Source organism: Terrapene carolina, unplaced genomic scaffold, assembly GCF_002925995.2.
Source record: "Terrapene carolina triunguis isolate 2854851 unplaced genomic scaffold, T_m_triunguis-2.0 Scaffold66, whole genome shotgun sequence".
In the NCBI taxonomy this organism is placed as follows: domain Eukaryota; kingdom Metazoa; phylum Chordata; order Testudines; family Emydidae; genus Terrapene; species Terrapene triunguis.
The window spans coordinates 31,812,907-31,830,994 of record NW_020664417.1 but is presented as its reverse complement, the minus strand read 5'-3'; the positions used below and the strand labels follow the sequence as shown (position 1 = coordinate 31,830,994).

The 18,088-nt window shown below is 39.8% G+C and overlaps 1 protein-coding gene across 2 annotated transcripts in view; it reads left to right on the top strand.

The window, feature by feature from the left end:
* Window positions 1-12,587, top strand: part of SPOCK3 (SPARC (osteonectin), cwcv and kazal like domains proteoglycan 3) — a 403,820-nt gene extending 391,233 nt beyond the window's left edge. For both annotated transcript variants that reach the window (XM_026647880.2, XM_026647878.2), the window contains 3 exons: window positions 7,429-7,491; window positions 9,373-9,510; window positions 10,851-12,587. In XM_026647880.2, the coding sequence (XP_026503665.1) occupies window positions 7,429-7,491; window positions 9,373-9,510; window positions 10,851-11,026 (377 nt within the window). In that variant the 3' untranslated portion in view covers window positions 11,027-12,587. The remainder of the gene's footprint in view (window positions 1-7,428; window positions 7,492-9,372; window positions 9,511-10,850) is intronic.
* The last annotated feature ends 5,501 nt before the right edge of the window (window positions 12,588-18,088 follow it).

The window sequence follows — 18,088 nt, the reverse complement described above, 5'->3', positions numbered from 1 at the left end:
TTTTTATTAACTTTTTTACTACCAGGTTATAACATTTTAACTGAAAGAAATTCAGTGTTATGCATAAGGTTATTTGCATTGATTGGGCCATAAAGCCACTGATTTTCAGGACCTACCTTAAACTCTTGATAACTTCTTGAAATTCTTTGGTTAAGAAAATAGTAGCTCAAAATATCTAGAGGCAATCCTTTCTTAATTGTCCACTAATGTAAATTAAATTAAACTCAAATAATAATTTTATATCTGAATGACATATTCCATAAGTTAGAAAATAAAAAAATGAATTAGAATAAGATTTTTGAAAAGCCTGCTCACTGTTTCTTAGCTGAAACGGAACAGAAAATTGAAATGCATCCACTGAGCTTCTTATTTGCAAGATGATTTAGGACGGGGTTTTCAAAGGAACAAATGGCAGTCAGGCACCTAATTGCCACTGAAAGTAAGTTGAAAATGCCTTTCAGTGGGACTTTTATTCCTACTCACTGAAGCACTTCTGAAACTTTTACCTTATGTGCACAATTGTGTCATTTGTGCCTATGAAAATCCCCTACTTAAGTCCCATTAACGTTCATTATTAAGGCTTAATCCTGACTTCACTGGCAGTTGAAGACGCTTACCATGTTGCAGGGTCAGACTCTTAAACTCTCAATTATAAATCTGAACAAAAATAAGGATACTTCTGGGGATATATTTTGGCTAACTGCCTTCTTTCCTATTTAAAACATGCTATCAAATATAAACATATTGATAACTATCCAACTAACTAGTGCAAAAGGTCAAGATTTCATCTTCCAAACAATCTTTCTTGCTTTATAATAGGACTGTCTTTTTTTTTCATTTTTAGAAGTAGTGTACTGCTGCAATAAATGAAGTATCCTCCATCTCAAGTTGCTTATTAAAGAACATAACCAGTTCTTTTTAAAGAATACAGTTATTTTAGATTAAATTATGAATATTTTGAGGGGTGCATATTTTTTCAGTTGTCTGAAAAAGTGCAGCCATGTTACAACCTGTAAGATCAAATTTATCACAATTTTTTGTTCTTCTACTAATTGGTTCTCCTGCCGGTTTTATACTGTGTATATCAGTGGTCCCCAAACTTTATTTCTCGCACCCCCCTTACCAGTAATAGAATGTGTTTTCCCCTTCCCCTGTGACCAGGAGCGGAGTCACAGCTGGGAACAGACAGCTGAGAGCGGGGGCCGGGAGCTGGTGGCCAAGAGCAGGGGGTGGGAGCAGGGCCACGTAGCCGGGGCCACAGCTGCAGACTGGGTCGTGGGCCAGAGTGGAGCTGGGGGCAGAGTAGGTCTGGGTGGCACTCCCTTCCCACTCCCTCATGGGGCCTGGCCTGGGCCCTGCCATGCCCCACTCGGGGAGCATGCCCCTCTGTTTGGGGACCACTGATGTATGTATAAAGCATACTTTTCACCCATTGTGTGCAAAGGGCACTTCCATGGGATAGTTATGGTCAGTTTTGTAGTCTACACTCTATAGACACTGTGTATAAAAACAACTGATCAGGATACTGCTAATCAGGGTCTGATGTATATGTACCTTAGTCATAGTAATAAAAAAGTTAAAAATGGAGTCGAACCTATCAGCAGCATTTAGTGGAGAGTTCTCTCCCTGTCTCAGAATCCAGCAAAGGGACTGGCCATCACAAGGTTTTATCCTCCTCCCTCGTTTTTCCCCCTCCCTTACCTATGATGGCACAACAAGGTGCTGATTTAAAAGAGATTAGATTGCTGGTGTTAGCAGCAGCTTGGCTGAGAGTGGGCATATAATGCCTCAACACCAATAATGAGGTGAAATCTCAGTTCTGGCAACTCCTTGAACATTTAGAACACTTCCATGCACCCCTTCCCAAAATTAACACTACCATCAAAACCTGTCTTCTCCTCCCCTTGCTAGACCTAAATATGGGGGGTGGGGGAAAGAGTCACTGTTCTCTTTGTCAGCTACCTATTATTAGCCCTTTTATGCATAATTGTTTCCCCTTAGCATGAACAACCCACACAATCCTCTATTAGTAAATTTCAAAATTTCAGTTTTATGCTAAGCCTTGTAATGTATTGGTGTTTTTCTGTATTGCTGGATTGCATAATCTAAATATCTCTCTAATTGTTAATTGTGATAGAATTATTAGGTAGAGAAGATTAATGGTGTCCTTGTAATGTTCATTGAGTAAGTTTCCATTAATAAAAAGTTGTAAGTCATGTCGCCAGCTCTCTGTATTCAGCTACCTTTGTAGCTCTTTTCTGTGCAATTTTACAGCTCCAAAACACAGTGTACAGATCTTGATAACTGCTATTGATTGTGTTCAAAGTGAATACAAGAATGCAACCTATGTAATATATCACAAAGGCTTCAACGCCTATGTATATATTTAAGACACAGTTGTTAAAGCTACCATCTATGCAGGAGTCTCACTCCTTGGTCTCAACTTCTTAGTGCAAATCCAGTGAGATTACCCCAATGTGTAGGCTGTTTGGGGGTGTTTCACCCTTGAGGAAAGTAATAACAAAGTAGATAGTAAACTAGCTCTTAGTGGCTATTTGCACACCACCCCATGTTGATTATTAACACTGCCTTCCATACATTCCAGTCAGTTCCTTCTTGAGCAGAAAAAGTGCTCCCTGCACATTTACTGTTGCGCCAACACTCCTCTGGATCTCAGCGATGCTTATCATATCTTTTCTTGGTCGCACTTCTGCTTCCAGGCCAGGTGGTTTAGTGTTTCTGAGATATTTGTTCTGGGATATTTCTGTAGCACTTCAGTGCCTGAGTTTTGTCAGTGCCTTATTGCTTGCCTCTGTGCTTTGGCCCATTTCTTTCTGGGTATCACAACCGTTTATCTAAGTGCTTCAGCACCTGCCTTTAGCACTTATTTTCTTTGTGCTTTGACACCTGCTTTAATGCTTCATTGCCCACCTTAATGCTGATGCACCGCTAGTCTTTGGCCTTTTTGACACTCTAGTGACAGTTTTTTCTTTTTTTGCCAGTGCTTCATCATTATGGCAGCAGTGCTCTTGGTGCACCAGTGCCTGAATCTAGATGCTAGAATGCCAAAGTTTGTTAGGAACCTCAGTATCTCTCCATTGCTGCTTACCACTTCGGTCTATTAGCCCAGTGCATCTCTCGATGCACTTATACCCTTTTTTTTTTTCTTTTGCAGGATATAGTAAGTAAGGAGGATACAAGACCATGTAATGTCTTCAAACCTAGTCTGTGGTACAAAAGAATGACAAAGACTGAGGTCCATCTTTCTTATGTCATCTTCCTCAGATTGTAGGGGTCTTATATATTTATAGATGGCACTGAAGAAGTGTGATGTACACCTCAAGCCTTTACTAAGGCACCTAAAGAGATTCCTGTAAGTTCCGCAAAGGGTAGACCCTGAAAGCTGAAGCCTGACTTCCCCAAGATAACTGAGGAGCAGAATGGAGTGCTAGTGCTACTGTACCAGACCCAGCATCAGTATGCACAGCAGAGTGGTCTCACCACCAAAATACCCTGTGTCAACAACAGAGAGGCTCCAACAAGCATCACTGACAAGCAGATGTACTTTGAATGAGCTGAAAATCCTTACAGGAGGCCAAGGCAGGAAGCACAAGGTGTATTCTGGCAACTCCTTGATGCACTTCTGTTGAAGCCCCTCCCTCCAGGTGACTCTATAACAGGTCTCCAGATTTCCCATTCCCCCTGCATTAATGCACTTGAAGCAGAGATGGGGGGAAATAGTGAGTCCAGTATAAACTGGGAAATTGGACATAATCTGTCCTGATCCTCTGCAAGGCCCACAGTACTCACTTTTAAATATTCCCCTCTCTCTGTGTTGGCAGGGTAGGATCTCTTGGCACATTTGCATGCAAATGCCTCAAGAGTCAACACTCTTAGCACAGGAAGCCCTGGCCTCAACACAGGTGCCTCTTGCATTAAAGGCTTCAGCACAGCTAGTGTTAGTGGCTCATGGAGCACTTACCACAATGCAGGCCACTCCACCACCATCCTGTCATCTAGACCACTCCACTGTTTGGATGAGAGCTGGCTGAAGATCAGGGCAATGAGGTCTGTTATTCAGATGAGCAGGACTCATCTGATGCCAAGTTCTTTTTTGTTCCAGAGGAGCACCAGCATAGTGACTGTGCAAGAAATGATCCTACATTTCCTTAGTCTTTACAGAAGCTAAGACCACTGATTTTGAGTTAAAATCAGTCCAGCAATCTGAGGGAGTATTGCCTCCCACTCACTGGAACTGACTGAAAGATAAAGATGGCAGCATTTATACTTGGCAAGGGTGGCATGTGTCAGCCCATAGGGATTCAGCTCGAGCTCTACCTTGCTACCACTCTTTTAGGACTGGAAAGCTTTATCTGCTAAGAGAAATCTGTCAGTTTTGTACTAAGAAGCTAAAGCCCAGTAGTGAGAATCCTGCAAGATTATCTCTTCAGAGAAGCAGAATTACAGGTAAGTAATTTACCCATACTGTTACCTTTCTTATTGCTTAGTGGTATTTCATATTTTCTAATTATTCATTTTAGATCTATTGTGATAAGTGATGAGGATTATTTAGGCTCAGTACATAATATTAAAACTGCCCCGCATCAACTTTTGTATGTGTATCTTTGTGTTCCTGTTTTCGGATTTTTTCCCTAGAGCACAATACATATACTTTATTGGGCAAGGTCCTTCTCATTCAGCACATTACCCATCTTTTTTGGAAGTTGTGTATCACCCTTCTTTTCTTCCATTTCCCCAATATTATCTCAGTTGTATGGACAGCAGAATTTCAAACACTTAAAATAAATGGATGTACCCATATGCAATAACAAGTCTGAGATATAGCAGCTTTTAGCGAAGTTAAAAGACATTACTCATAGCCTATACTTTACATACTTGTGTATGTTAATGATAATCACTAGATATCTGGACCCTTGTCTTTAAGTCCTAGGTGTGGGAAAGAAGCAATTTCTGAAGGGTTATAGTTCAAACTTATATAAAACATGAGGAATAACAGTGGTAAAAATGAGCAGTTAACAGTTAATATCTGTAACCAACATGAATGATAGCGGAACTTTTTCTGAAAGATGGTAAATATCCGCAAGTGCTGAGTAGCTTCAGTTCCCATAAAAACATTTCTCAAAATCAGAAGCCATTAAAAATAAATGGCTATACACCTCTACCCTGATATAACGCGACCCGATATAACACGAATTTGGATATAACGCGATAAAGCAGCGCTCCGGGGGGGGCGGGGCTGTGCGCTCCAGTGGATCAAAGCAAGTTCGATATAACACGGTTTCACCTATAACGCGGTAAGATTTTTTGGCTCCCAAGGACAGCGTTATATCGGGGTAGAGGTGTATTTTAAAATACAAGATAATGTTCATTGACTGTTCCTGTAAAGGTAGAAAACATCCAGTGATGCTCAGGAGTTTAGCTGGGTTCAGAGCCAGAGAATTTCAATGTTTGATTCCAGAGAAAATACATCCCTTGGACATTCTTTCTTGCTCTAAGATCCCTGTGAGCAGCATCTTAGAAGAAGAGGCAGTTTTTAGGGATTTTATTCCAAACAGAATCATGGCATATTTAGGGTGAAATCCTGGCCCCACTGAAGTCCATGGCAAAACGTCCATTGACCTCAGTGGGGCTAGAATTTTAACCGCAACCTTTCTAAGCTCATACATATGTATCTTCTTAAAAGACAATTTAAAATGTCATTTCAAATGTAAAGCCAAGGGTAAATACAGCCTGATCTGTATGAGAGGTCGCTATTGGATTCCAGTTTGTATTTATTCTGTTAGATCAGATCTCATGAATAATACAAAAGGGCTGCTGATATATATAGCTTCTATACCACACATGAGGCTACCCTGTCACTAAATAAGCATGATAGGCTGTTTATTTAAATAAGTTAGTATTGATTGAATTTGAGATTTCATAGGATATTGCCTTGGGGACAATCTAGGCTAAAAGCATACTCCATGTCATCTGTCCTACAAGCTCCATTGACCTCAGACTACATGCCACAAGAATACTACTGATTCCGAAAGGAAAATGCCTCAATAGTGACCCTGTAATTTCTTATATGGCATATGCAGTGTTCAAAGAGAAGTACTAGCCTTCATTCTCTATCTTTCTGTACAGTAGTATACATGCATTCACGTCTTTCTTTTTTTTCAAGGAAGTGCCTGTAGTGCTCTGACTTTAGCTTTTTAGAGATAAGTTTCATAGTCACAGAAAATTAAATATTGTTTTTGAAGAATTGAGCAAACCATAACCCTGAAGTTTGGGGAATTGAGAATTTGAATCCATATTCTGCAGCTCAGAGCCATCTCTAATTATTTAGTTAGATTTCAGTTATTTCTAAGCCTCAGTCCTTCAGCTTGTGTGTGGATACAGGGGTCTGCAAAATTGGGGCCTTAAATTGCCATATTAGAACCAAAATCCTACAAATTTCAACAGAGAAAGTGGTGACTCAGTTACTTTATTAATAGAAAGAGTTCATTTACTTATTCTTGTCACCACTATGATATAGATCATATCCTTTGGTATCAAAACATTTGGGAAATATATTTATTAAAGGAAAGTTGGTCAATCTTGCTTTTAACTGCACATATTAATAGAATTACCTACATCTGAGGCCAGAATCTAGCTCTAGAACATTTTTTCCTTCACTGCACATCTGCACCCTGAATTTACATTCTATTTTCTCATCTATTTTCGGTTGTTAAAGTCCAATCCTACTCGCAGTGAGGGTTAATGGAAGTTTTCCTATTGGCTTCAATAGAAGTTGCATTGTACTCTTACACAGTGCCCAACACTGTAATATCTAAACTGCCTTAAAGGGATATTTAAGGGATAACTTTTACAACTTTCATGCTAACATGATATACACGTTCCATCCATGAATATACAGTTTGGTTTACTGCACATGTGCTTTATCTTAAAATCTCATATGAAAAGGTTTCCTTAAAAATGTTCACATTTAGGGGATCTTCTTACAAGAGACAATGATTTTTATGGCCTCAGAAAGAGCATGGCAATTTTGGACAATCTAATATTTAACATTAATACACGCCCTATTTTCTGAGTACACATACACACAAACACATACACAACTCCCCCTTATCTATCAATTTCTTATGTGTCTTTCTAGCTAGGTGCAAGTACTCTTTTTTTTTCAGGTTGTCTTATTAGATATATCAGGCTTTGATATGTAGGTTAAAAACGCTCTTTCTCAGGTGCAGCTTTGGAAAGGTCTAGTCTGAGTATGTGAAATGGAAACTCTACTAAGGGAGGATGTATATGTTTCTTAATGGCAATAATTAGAAGAAACCTGGAGTATAAAAACTGTTGAAAACTCCATCATTCAACTTTCTTCCTTTGATCAGATGTAATCTAGTTAACATTTTAATGTCATTTCAGACCCACCTTGCCAGACAGAGCTCAGCAACATTCAGAAGCAGCAAGGAGGAAAGAAGCTCCTAGGTGAGCCATAGATCATTCTTTTGAAGGTTTTATTGCTTACATAAATAACCCTAGTGAAACAGCTACATAAAATCAATATTAATCCAACAAAGATAGACCGCACTAAATTCCAGCAACAAAATTTATGAAGTTTTTGAAAGCTATTAAACTTAGTTTTATTACATTACCTACTGAAAGATATTACATCCATTTTATTACCCTGATAGACTGTACATTTTTACAGTTATTAGGAAAAAAGACTTAAGCAATCCTAAATTAACATTTTTGCTGATATCTAACTCTTATATTTATGTAAGTAATTGAAATCTTTGTTATGAAAAATTCCATATTGTATCAAAAATGTTTCATTTCCATAACTTTTATTTTGGATATAAAATCTAAATTTCAGCATTAGCAGTCTTTATAAAAGCTGGAGTAAAAGACATAGGCAAACCCATTTGAGATGATAGTTTTAAATTACTCTGATTAAAAATATCTCATGCATTTTACAGTACTGACAATACATTTTAATTGTGATTTAGTTACCATTTACAGTTCTTCAAAGAACATCTGATTATTTCAAGGACAAAATTATTACAGAATTATTTTGCCTTTTACCTAAAAATAAAAAATTACGGTTCTGATTCTATAACTCTATAATTGCTGTGCTTGCAATTGACCTGTTAATTTCAGTGGAGCTTTGTACAAGGGTTCATTTACATGGTCCATTTGCCTAGGTATTTTGTAAATATGAGTTAAATAGGCAAATAAATGTAATCTGTTATCAACATTTTACTGTTACAGTATTTAGCTTAAGGTTCCTAGTTCACTAAAAAACTACTATTCGATTTTGGTGAAATTAAAAATCTGAAGAACTGCAAGCATCCAAACCAATGACTAGCATGGCTAGGTTCCAGGGGTGAAATTCTGACCCCATTGAAGTCAATAGCAAAACTCCCATTGACAAGATTTCACCCAAGCTGTGACTACCATTAATTAGGACTGTTCAGTAAGACATAGTGTGACTACCAAAGGAGAAAAACCTAAAAAATGTGTCTGTTAAAATAAATATATAGAACAAAAATTATATTCATTCATTGCTAAAAACTCCCATATTTGTACTTTAAAGAGTGTGTCTACTCTGAAAAAGTACTACTTAAAAATGTGCCCTCTTACTTCACAGGTTTGCTCTGTGAGCATATTTCAAATCACAGCTGCTTACTTTAGTCACAGAAATACATGTTTTTTGTTTTTGCTCATTTTAGCACTGCATTATCAACACAGCTTTGGGAGAATACAATGAATTCTATACTTTCTTTTGAATCACCAGAATAGTTGACAGAGATTACATCTATACTGAAGTCAGAGATGTGTCCGAAGTATGTGCAGACATACCCAAACTAGCTTTGATCTACCTAGCTCGAGTAACAATAGCATTGAAGCCATGGCAGCACAGGTTGCAGAACTTAACATTTAGACATCTGAGCTACTCCCTATCTAGTCTGGCGTCAACATATGGCGTTCAAGATTTTGGCTATGACATTCAGGGAGTCTGATGTATAGTAAGAAGCAGATGTGAGAGAATCAATGAGCAGCTTGAAAGAGGAAAGAGGATACTCCTTAATGGACTGGGCATGTCCATTCTTGAGATTAGTCAAAGAGAGGCTCACATATTTGATAGCTGCTCTCCCTCTATGAATAAGGAGGAAGGGGCAAATGTATTACGTATAAAACTCTTCTTGGCTGACCTCAGTAACAGAGAGTAAGTCAATCAGGGAGGACATTGAACAGAGATAAGACACGGTTGTTTATTTTTTATTTCGCTTCTGGTGTAATGTAGAATATTGGTTTATTCTGTACAGGTGACTGCTAATGTTATAATTTAATCTTTATGTATCATAGGGCAGTACATCCCATTATGTGATGAAGATGGGTATTACAAACCAAGTCAATGCCATGGAAGTGCAGGGCAGTGCTGGTGTGTTGACAGATATGGTAATGAGGTAACAGGTTCCAGAACAAATGGTGCTGCAGACTGTGGTAAGTGGAAGAATTCTTGCTCATTATTGAATTAGACTCTCTCTTCCCTTTGAAGTCAGTGGTCAAGCTCTTAATGTCTTCAGTGACAATAGGACTGGGACCAAACAACACAGATTTAGAAGTCAATTTGTAATTATTTTTATTTATTTATTTCACTAATTTCTGTAGCATCTATCATGCTGATAGTTATAAATAGAGACAGCCTATCTACCAAGTAATGTGGATAGTGCTTATTCTGCTCTGAATAGGATAGTTAAAATAAAGCACTACCAGCCCCAGCAGTACCTGATAAAATCAAGTTGGGTACCCAACATTCTATTGAACTCAACTCAACAGTTCTTTAATTACAATCTGGTTGGCAGGGACTTAGCAGAAGTTTTTGAAGCACTGGCTTCCTGCGACTTCCTCCTAGCCTTCCTACCTTTCCCTGACCTTTTGTCCCCAGCCTGTAATCAGAATTCTAGAGTTCCAATAACGTATTTTCTTAAAAAAAATTATTGGGGGATTTATTTAGTTTTAGCTGCAGTCCCTAGAAAGTCTCATGCTACCCTAATACCCCTTCAGATCTCCTGTTTGCTACCTATTCAGTGTATACCTGAATTTGCAGCAAGTGACCCCACTCACTTACAACAAGCTTCTCAGGAGCCATTGCAAATAGGTACCTAAGCAAAAGAGATCACCTCTCTCTAACACCAATCAAAGTGCTCACTAAAGAGTAGCTTATATCTCATAATTATTTAAATTGACACCCCACAATTTGAAGCCAAAATGGAAGTTTTACACTTGCAATTTAAGACTAAGAAAAAGCCCTGGCACTGGAACAGTGGGCTAATATACACAGTAAAAGGAACATAAGAATTGCCATACTGGATCATACTCAAGGTCCATCTAGTCCAGTATCCTGTCTCTGACAGAGGCCAGTACCGGGCATTTCAGAAGGTGATGTAGGAACCCCACAGTAGGGATATGTGGATTTAACTGCCCCCTATATTAGCCTCATCCTGATCTCTAATAGTGAGAGATTAGCTTGAACCATTTCCATCCAAAATATTGTTATCATTAATGCTAACTTTGGATATTCTTGAGAGCCAGATAAATATTTAATCCTTTTTTAATCTTAATGAGTTTGTGGCCTCAACAACTTTGTGGCAGTGAGTTCCACAGTGTAATTATACTGTGTAAAAAAAGTAGTTCCTTCTGTGAACATCAGGAACTATTGATATCAGTGGTATTACTTTACTTTACCTCATTATTTTATTTAAATCAACTGACCTGAAGCCAGCTAGTTCTGTAACCATGTGTTCCTATCACTATAGTGTAATTTTTACACTTTTTTTTAGCTATTGATTTAGAGATCTCAGGCGATTTTGCCAGTGGTGATTTTCATGAATGGACAGATGATGAGGATGATGAAGACGATATAATGAATGATGAAGATGAAATTGATGATGAGGATGATGATGAGGATGAAGGCGATGATGATGTGGATGATGACGATCATGATGGATACATTTGACAATATTAGAGGTCAATGAATTCTTCCTTTCTAAAATTCAAAAGGTGACATCTCATAGAAAATTCCTTTGCTCTCCAAGATCAAAAGGATTCTAAACAACGTGTATATTTTGTATGATTATTTCAAATATTGCAGCTGGAGTCATAGACTTTCTTTGTTTAAATAAGAATCATTATATTATGTGCTTTTGAGTTTTTATATGCCTTTGAACAGAAGAAAACACATTGGAAGTCTAGCCTGAAGAAGGAAATGTGATGTGCTACTACAAAAATAAATGTGCAAGGACAACCAAACTTTTAAAAACTTCCATGAAAATTATATTGTTTGGAACTTTGGGTGGCCTCATTAAACATGAGCTCAGTTATATGTTAAGGCGGCTTTAACTTTGCAAGTGATTTAAGCCATGTAGTAGATTTCATAATTGTGCATGACCTGAATTGACAACTTATTACAATAGAAATTTCAACACACAAGTAGCATCTCACAAACCTTTAACCAGAGGTGTGCTGTGACTGTCACATAGGAGAAAATAATGTAAGGCCCTCCTTTGTGTTTGCATTTATAGTTATATTTTTGATTAGGAAATGTCTAGGTTCTTGAAAGGATGTTTATCAAAAGCAGTAAACATGGACAAGTATTGATTCTACAAATCTAAACTTTTGTTGTCCTTTTTTTCATTTTTCTTTTAATGTCAAACTCATATAGACTTCATTATTTACTCAAGCAGCATGATGATTTTACCCTTTTTTATTTCTATATCTCTAACCAGAAGATTAGCATAAAATATTTTAAATTGAAAAACTTTGTGTAAAATATAGTACATTTAAACATTACTGTACTTGAGAGTACTGGAACTTTCCCCAAGACAGTTCTAAACCCCCCTAACCATACCACTTAGTTTTTCTATTTCAGAAAATAGTTTTCATCTTTATCTTAATTCAACTCCTTTTCTGTTATTAGTGCAGAAATTTAGAGAACGTATGGTAAGGTGCCTTGCAAAAATAGAAATAGAGAGGTTTTAGCATGCATACCAATATAGGCTGTTAGGCAATAGCTAAGCACACCCAATTACCAAATTAATACCAGTATAGGTACTGCTGCTGGAATGAGGAAAATGAGTTATTTTAATTTTTTTCTATTGTTATGTAATTACCATGTGGACTAGCTTCTGATTATTGTGTAGAGTAGCACTTAAGATTTGACTGTAGAGAAAATTATTTTAATCACTGTATTTATGTTAGCATGTTAATTAATTGTGTAGACGTTTTGGAATTCCAACACCTTCATGCATATCAGACCTATATGGCTTTCTGCCCACAATAAAACTGAAACAACCTATGTAATATTACACAACTGATTGTGTAATTTCAACAGTGGATCACTGGTTTCCCTGATTTTCATCTGCAGTTAAATGGCAGGAAAATCAGTTTATTCTTTGCATTTGATTTCTACACATTTAAATACTAAATTTAATGTTTATCTTATGTAATATTAAAAAGTATAATGCATTTTCTTTTTTACTGTTATGTATAGTTTGCAAAATAAAGACTCTTGTAACCAACCTTTAGCTGTATACTGTAATGATTTTTAACAGTATAGACTAGTAGTTTGAAGTTTTGTATAACTTTTTCTATTGAAAAATCAGAAGCTGTCATGTTTCAGATACATTCCCACAATCATTCAACTATTCAACTTACGTAGAGCCATTTATTAGAGTTTCATTACATTTCAAGAGATAAGTTTTGGATCAAGACAAAACCCATAAGAAAGATTTTTTTTTTTAATTTGCTGTATATTTAGAATTTAAGATTATTGTTTTGTCTTTTCTTCATTATATGGTAGCTAATGTTACATTTGTTTCTTATAGACCTTATCCTAGTATGAGGGACATAGACATGTTATTTTCTTAAATAAATATAGTTAAGAGTTTACCATATCTATACTGACTGAATTTCACCAAGAACTGATTCCTTGTGGGCGGAATAAACTTCTATATATAAAAATGATTTTGAATAAAGAAACTAAAGCTAAACAGTTGTGATTATTGTCTGATACAGCAAATACTGACTGCTCTGTTTCCTAATGTGACAAATGAATATTGGCTGACAAAAAATTAGAGATGCATTTCATGCAACTCGTGCTGCTGCTAGGAGAGTTAAGCAGCATATAATAGCACATTCATAATGTGTTTAACCATTGAACTTTAATGGGATTATAGTATGAAACTATTCTATAGTTAAAGTAATGCAAAGAACACTGTGGGCTAAATTCTTTCTTCCCTGTGTATTCCACGTTGAACTAAATAGGAGAAGGGGATATCAGCACAGATTTAATCCTTCTGCATGATAATTGCCAGCAGAGACATTGTTTTACAGAAATAATAAAGATGGTTTAATTCAGTCAAAGACAGCAACAATGAAGGTTCAAGGTTATTTAGGAGCATTTCCTTGGTGCAAAACTGCCAAAAAAAAATTACCCAACCTTGAACTGTTCCCTGTTCATCAAGAACAGCTGGATGAAGGATTGGAAACATTAAATCACTCTTGATACACATTATCATTCTTTAGTTTGCTATATTGACTTTGTTATATATATATAGCATAAAGAAATACAGTATACTAATGGCCTCACCGCACATTATGCAGTGGGGGCATTTTGTTGGAAAAAGTGTGTGCTCCTTTAAGGGCTAGAGAGCCAACAAATGACTTTCTGATGCAGCTACAGACAAGGTCAACATGGGAATGCTGACCCATGCCCCCTCCAAGGACCAGAAGAGAGTGATGTGATGTCTAAAAATTTGAAGTCCTTAGTGGAAATGGACCATATTGTAAAGAAAAAGATTACACAGGAATTCAATGAGAATAGGGTAGAGCGGCCATTCAGTGAGTTATCTATATAGAACTTGCGGGTTTCTCCCCTAGGTTTAGTCCCTAAGAAAGCTCCTGGTGAATATTGCTTAATTCACCACTTGTCATACTCACGGGGTAGCTCAATTAACAATGGAATAGATCTGGCTTTGTATTCTGTATGCTATTCCTCCATTGAAGAGGCTGTATGCAAGGTTATGTCTTGTGGCCCGGGGTGCTGATGGCCTAATGCGATAGCAAGTCTGCTTTTTGTCCGCTGCCTGTGCAGCCTTCTGCCTTCAACCTTTTGGGTTTCTTTTTTATAAAACTATGTCCATAGGCTGTGTAATATCCTGTTTGGCATTTGAGAAATTTTATACAATGCTACCTTGGTCAGTGATGTGGAAAGCTGGTTTACAGCAAATAATGCATTACATACAGGACTTTTTGTTCATGGACAAGATGAATTTGAACAAGTGTGCTAAGCTGAATGACACTTTTCAGGCCCTTGCTAAAAAATTGGAGGTACCCCTAGTGGGGAAAAAAAATAAGGGGACCTTCCACTACACTAACCTACCTGGGGATTGAGCTAGACGCTGGCAGGTATATTGCAACTCCATCAGGAGCTACTGGCCAAGAAAGTTACACTCCATGAGCTGCAATCTATTACTGGGCATCTTAATTTTGCCTGCTGGATGCTAGCCCCAGGGCGGGCATTCTGCACCCAGCTTGCAGTGGCCACTGTAGCCATAGCAAGATCTCACCATTTCATAAGTTACTACAGAGATGGAGGAGGGTTTGGGGGTGTGGGAACAGTTTCTGAGCCATTTGAATGGAATGTCATTATGGAGGGAGGAATGAATACTGGAGGCTGATTTAAAGATCCACTTGGATGCTTTGGGAAGTACGGGTTTTGAGGTATTTTACCAAGGCAGGTGATGTGCCCAGAATGGGCCTCTACCTGGATGCAAAAAAGGGGTGGTGCAGGATATAACATTGGTGGAATTTTTCCCCATTTTGGTTGCAGTGGTCATTAGCAATCCGACGATAGGGGCCGTCAACCATCTCCACTTGCCTACCAGCCCTTACATTTGTCAGTAGGCTGAACAGTTACCCAGATCCTTGCAGTAGTATTTAGTTCAGGGGCGGGCAAACTTTTTAGCCTGAGGGACACATTGGGGAATAGAAATTGTATGGTGGGCCATGAATGCTCAGAGAATTGGGGTTGGGATTCGGGAGGAGGTGAGGGCTCTGGGGTGGGACTGGGGATGAGGAGTTTGGGTGTAGGAGGGTGCTCTGGGCTGGGATTGAGGGGTTTGGAGAGGGGTATCAGGGCTGGAGCAGGGGGTTGGGGAGAGGCTCAGAGGTGCAGCGGCGCTTACCTCAAGCAGCTCCCGGAAGCCGTGGCATGTCCCTTCTCTGGCTTCAAGGCATGGAGCAGCCCCCGACTCTTGGAGCAGGGCCATGCCATGGCTTCTGGGAGCTGTGTAGTGCAGCCCCCCACCCAGCGCCCCAGCTGGAGCACCGTAGTGGGGCCAAGCCGCGTGGTGCGGGCCCCCACCCGGCTCCCCAGCAGGAGCTTGTGGGCCAGCTTAAAATGACTTGTGGACCATATCTGCCCCACAGGCCATAATTTCCCCACCCCTGGTTTAGTTTGAAGGTTTCTAGCTGGATGGTCTTGAAGCGCCAGCCCTAGAATGACAAACATCATTCCGTCACTGTTAATATGCTTAGGGCTCTCATGCAGATCCTGGAACCCATATGTCAATGTGGACAGATAGTGCCCTTCTTCAGGATGACATTTCTGGTAGCATTTTTGGGACTTTTGGGATAAAAGTGAGCTAGTACCTGGGTCCTGTATGTATTCTTGAAGGGCTTTGGATCTGAGGGATATACACGGGGAGGGGTTATATTAACCTTGAGGAAGTCAGACGTATCAGGGAGGCCAGGGTGAATCCATTATTCTACAGTAGGGTGGCGAGCCCGGGATCTGCCCTGTGGAGGCTGTGAGGGCATACATGGTGATAAGACCAGGGAGGAATGAGCCCCTCTTTAGTCACGGTGACAGGAATTCCCTCAGAACGTTTTCAAGACAGAGACTGACAAGGTCGGGGATCCCAGCACGTGAATTTGGTTTCCGCTTGTTTAGGAGTGGGACAGCAACAGCAGCGGCCCAGCTGCGTATGGAGGCTAAAGTAATTCGGGCAATTGGGCATTAGCGTTCTGAAGCATAGAGAATGTGCATGGGAACCCAAGTGGGGGAATCCATGTTAATTTTCCATGGTGTTTCATTCATTCAGATGCGGGCAGATGGGCCAGGCACATGACGGTGTGGATCTGTGGGCGCAGGATTGTTTACTGGGCTCATAGGTAGGCTTCCAGGCTGTCTGAAGGTTTGCAATTGGGCCCCAGTGGTGATTAGGGTGACCAGATGTCCCAATTTTATAGGGACAGTCCCAATATTTGGGGCTTTTTCTTATATACACACCTATTAGCCCTCACCCCTTGTCCTGATTTCTCACACCCTATCTTGTCACCCTAGTTGTGAAGCAGTCCTGAGCTGGAATGGGAGGAGGGGCATGTTATGGGACCAGTTGATGCCCCTTCCATAAATGCTGGAACTAAGGGTGCTGGGGGCGCTGCTGCACTCTCTGGCTTGAAGTGGATTCCATCATATCCAGGGTTTACATTTTGGTTCAATGGCTCTCAGCATCGCCTCTATGCAAATTGTTCCAGCATGTTAGCATATAGGCTTGTTTGTCAGCCTGAGATAGAATTTTGGGTTTGAATTTTTGATACTCTTGTATCTTATACTAATATGTGTGAACAAAGGATTCTTACTAAAAACAAAGACAGACACTGTAAACGTTGCTTTTGCCTAAACCAGATGGCTTTGTTAGTATGATGGAAATAGATAAGAGCAGTTAAAGTGTTACTGGGCATAGTGGGTATTAATATATGAATGCACACTTGAAAATTGCCTCAACTCCTTATCTCAAGGCAAGGTCAAGCAACCAGTTGGGAGAGGCAAGGGGTATGGGGGGAAGGTAAAACACTGAAAGGCCAGAGAAATGCCTGCCCCAACCAGATTACAACCTCACTCCTTACCCCTCCCATGGGATACAAAAAAGGTGGGATGAAAACCCCAACTCACGACCCTCCCAAATGGAACATGACCATAAATTGTAAGGGGTGTGACTAGGGGCGTGCACTGCAGGTATATTTGGTCCTGCTAAGGAGGAGGAGGTGGGAATTGGGAATGGGAGCTGGGAAGGGGGATATGGGGTAAAGGCTCTGTGGCGTCAGAGCTAGGAAGGGGAATATGGGGTAAAGGCTCTGTGGTGTCAGAGCTGGGAATGGAACACTGGCAAACAGACTGCCGGCATGTAGAGCTATGGATATGTTGCTTGGAACTAACCCCCAAAAAGTTGCATTGATTGCACTTTGGACTTCTGGTCTTCTGCTTTCTGTCTGTGTGACAAGCACCAGGGGAGAGGGTGAAGGGAAAGCCCTCTAACATCTTGGTGCCGTGACTCAGATGCATCACGTTGGACAGGTAATTAGCAGCCAGGTAAGTCCTCCTCCCCAACAGTCCACACAGCTGCTTGGAGGGGGTATGGCGGGCTCTCATGATGGTAGTTGCCGGTCCTTGCAAGCTGGGGTAATGGTCTTTTTGGATAGGTGGATACAGAAGAATCTGGGCCCATTCCAGGTGCAGGGGTTAACCTGGGATGAGATTAAAAAGGAAATGGGGATGGTGTTAGAGGACCCAGAGGCATGGGGGCTGGCTGAGGAGCCCAACCTCCTTGGTAAGTAGGTAGTGGAAGAAGGTCTATGCCCATGGGAACAGGTCTTCCAGGGAAAGGAGGCACCTAGGTCCATTTGTAAGAGGTTTGAAGTAAAAGCAACATTATAGAAGGCTTCCAGTAATCTTTCAAGTTTAATGCTACTCCAGCAAAGGCAATTGGAGGATAGTAAATTAGAGTTAGGGGTGGCTAAAGATAATTTGGCACTACAGTGTTTGGAGTCAGAAGCAGAGTTAACAGACCACCTTACGAGACAGGAGCTGCAACTTGGTCCTACGGGAGTGCAAGAAATAAAGTTTCAAAGTGAAAAGCAGAGAGTGAGCGGGTTAACCTGTTGACGTCACCAGGCATCACCATCACCCAAGGTGACTCAGGAGGGTGGAAAATCACAAGTGTCAATGAAGCCTTCC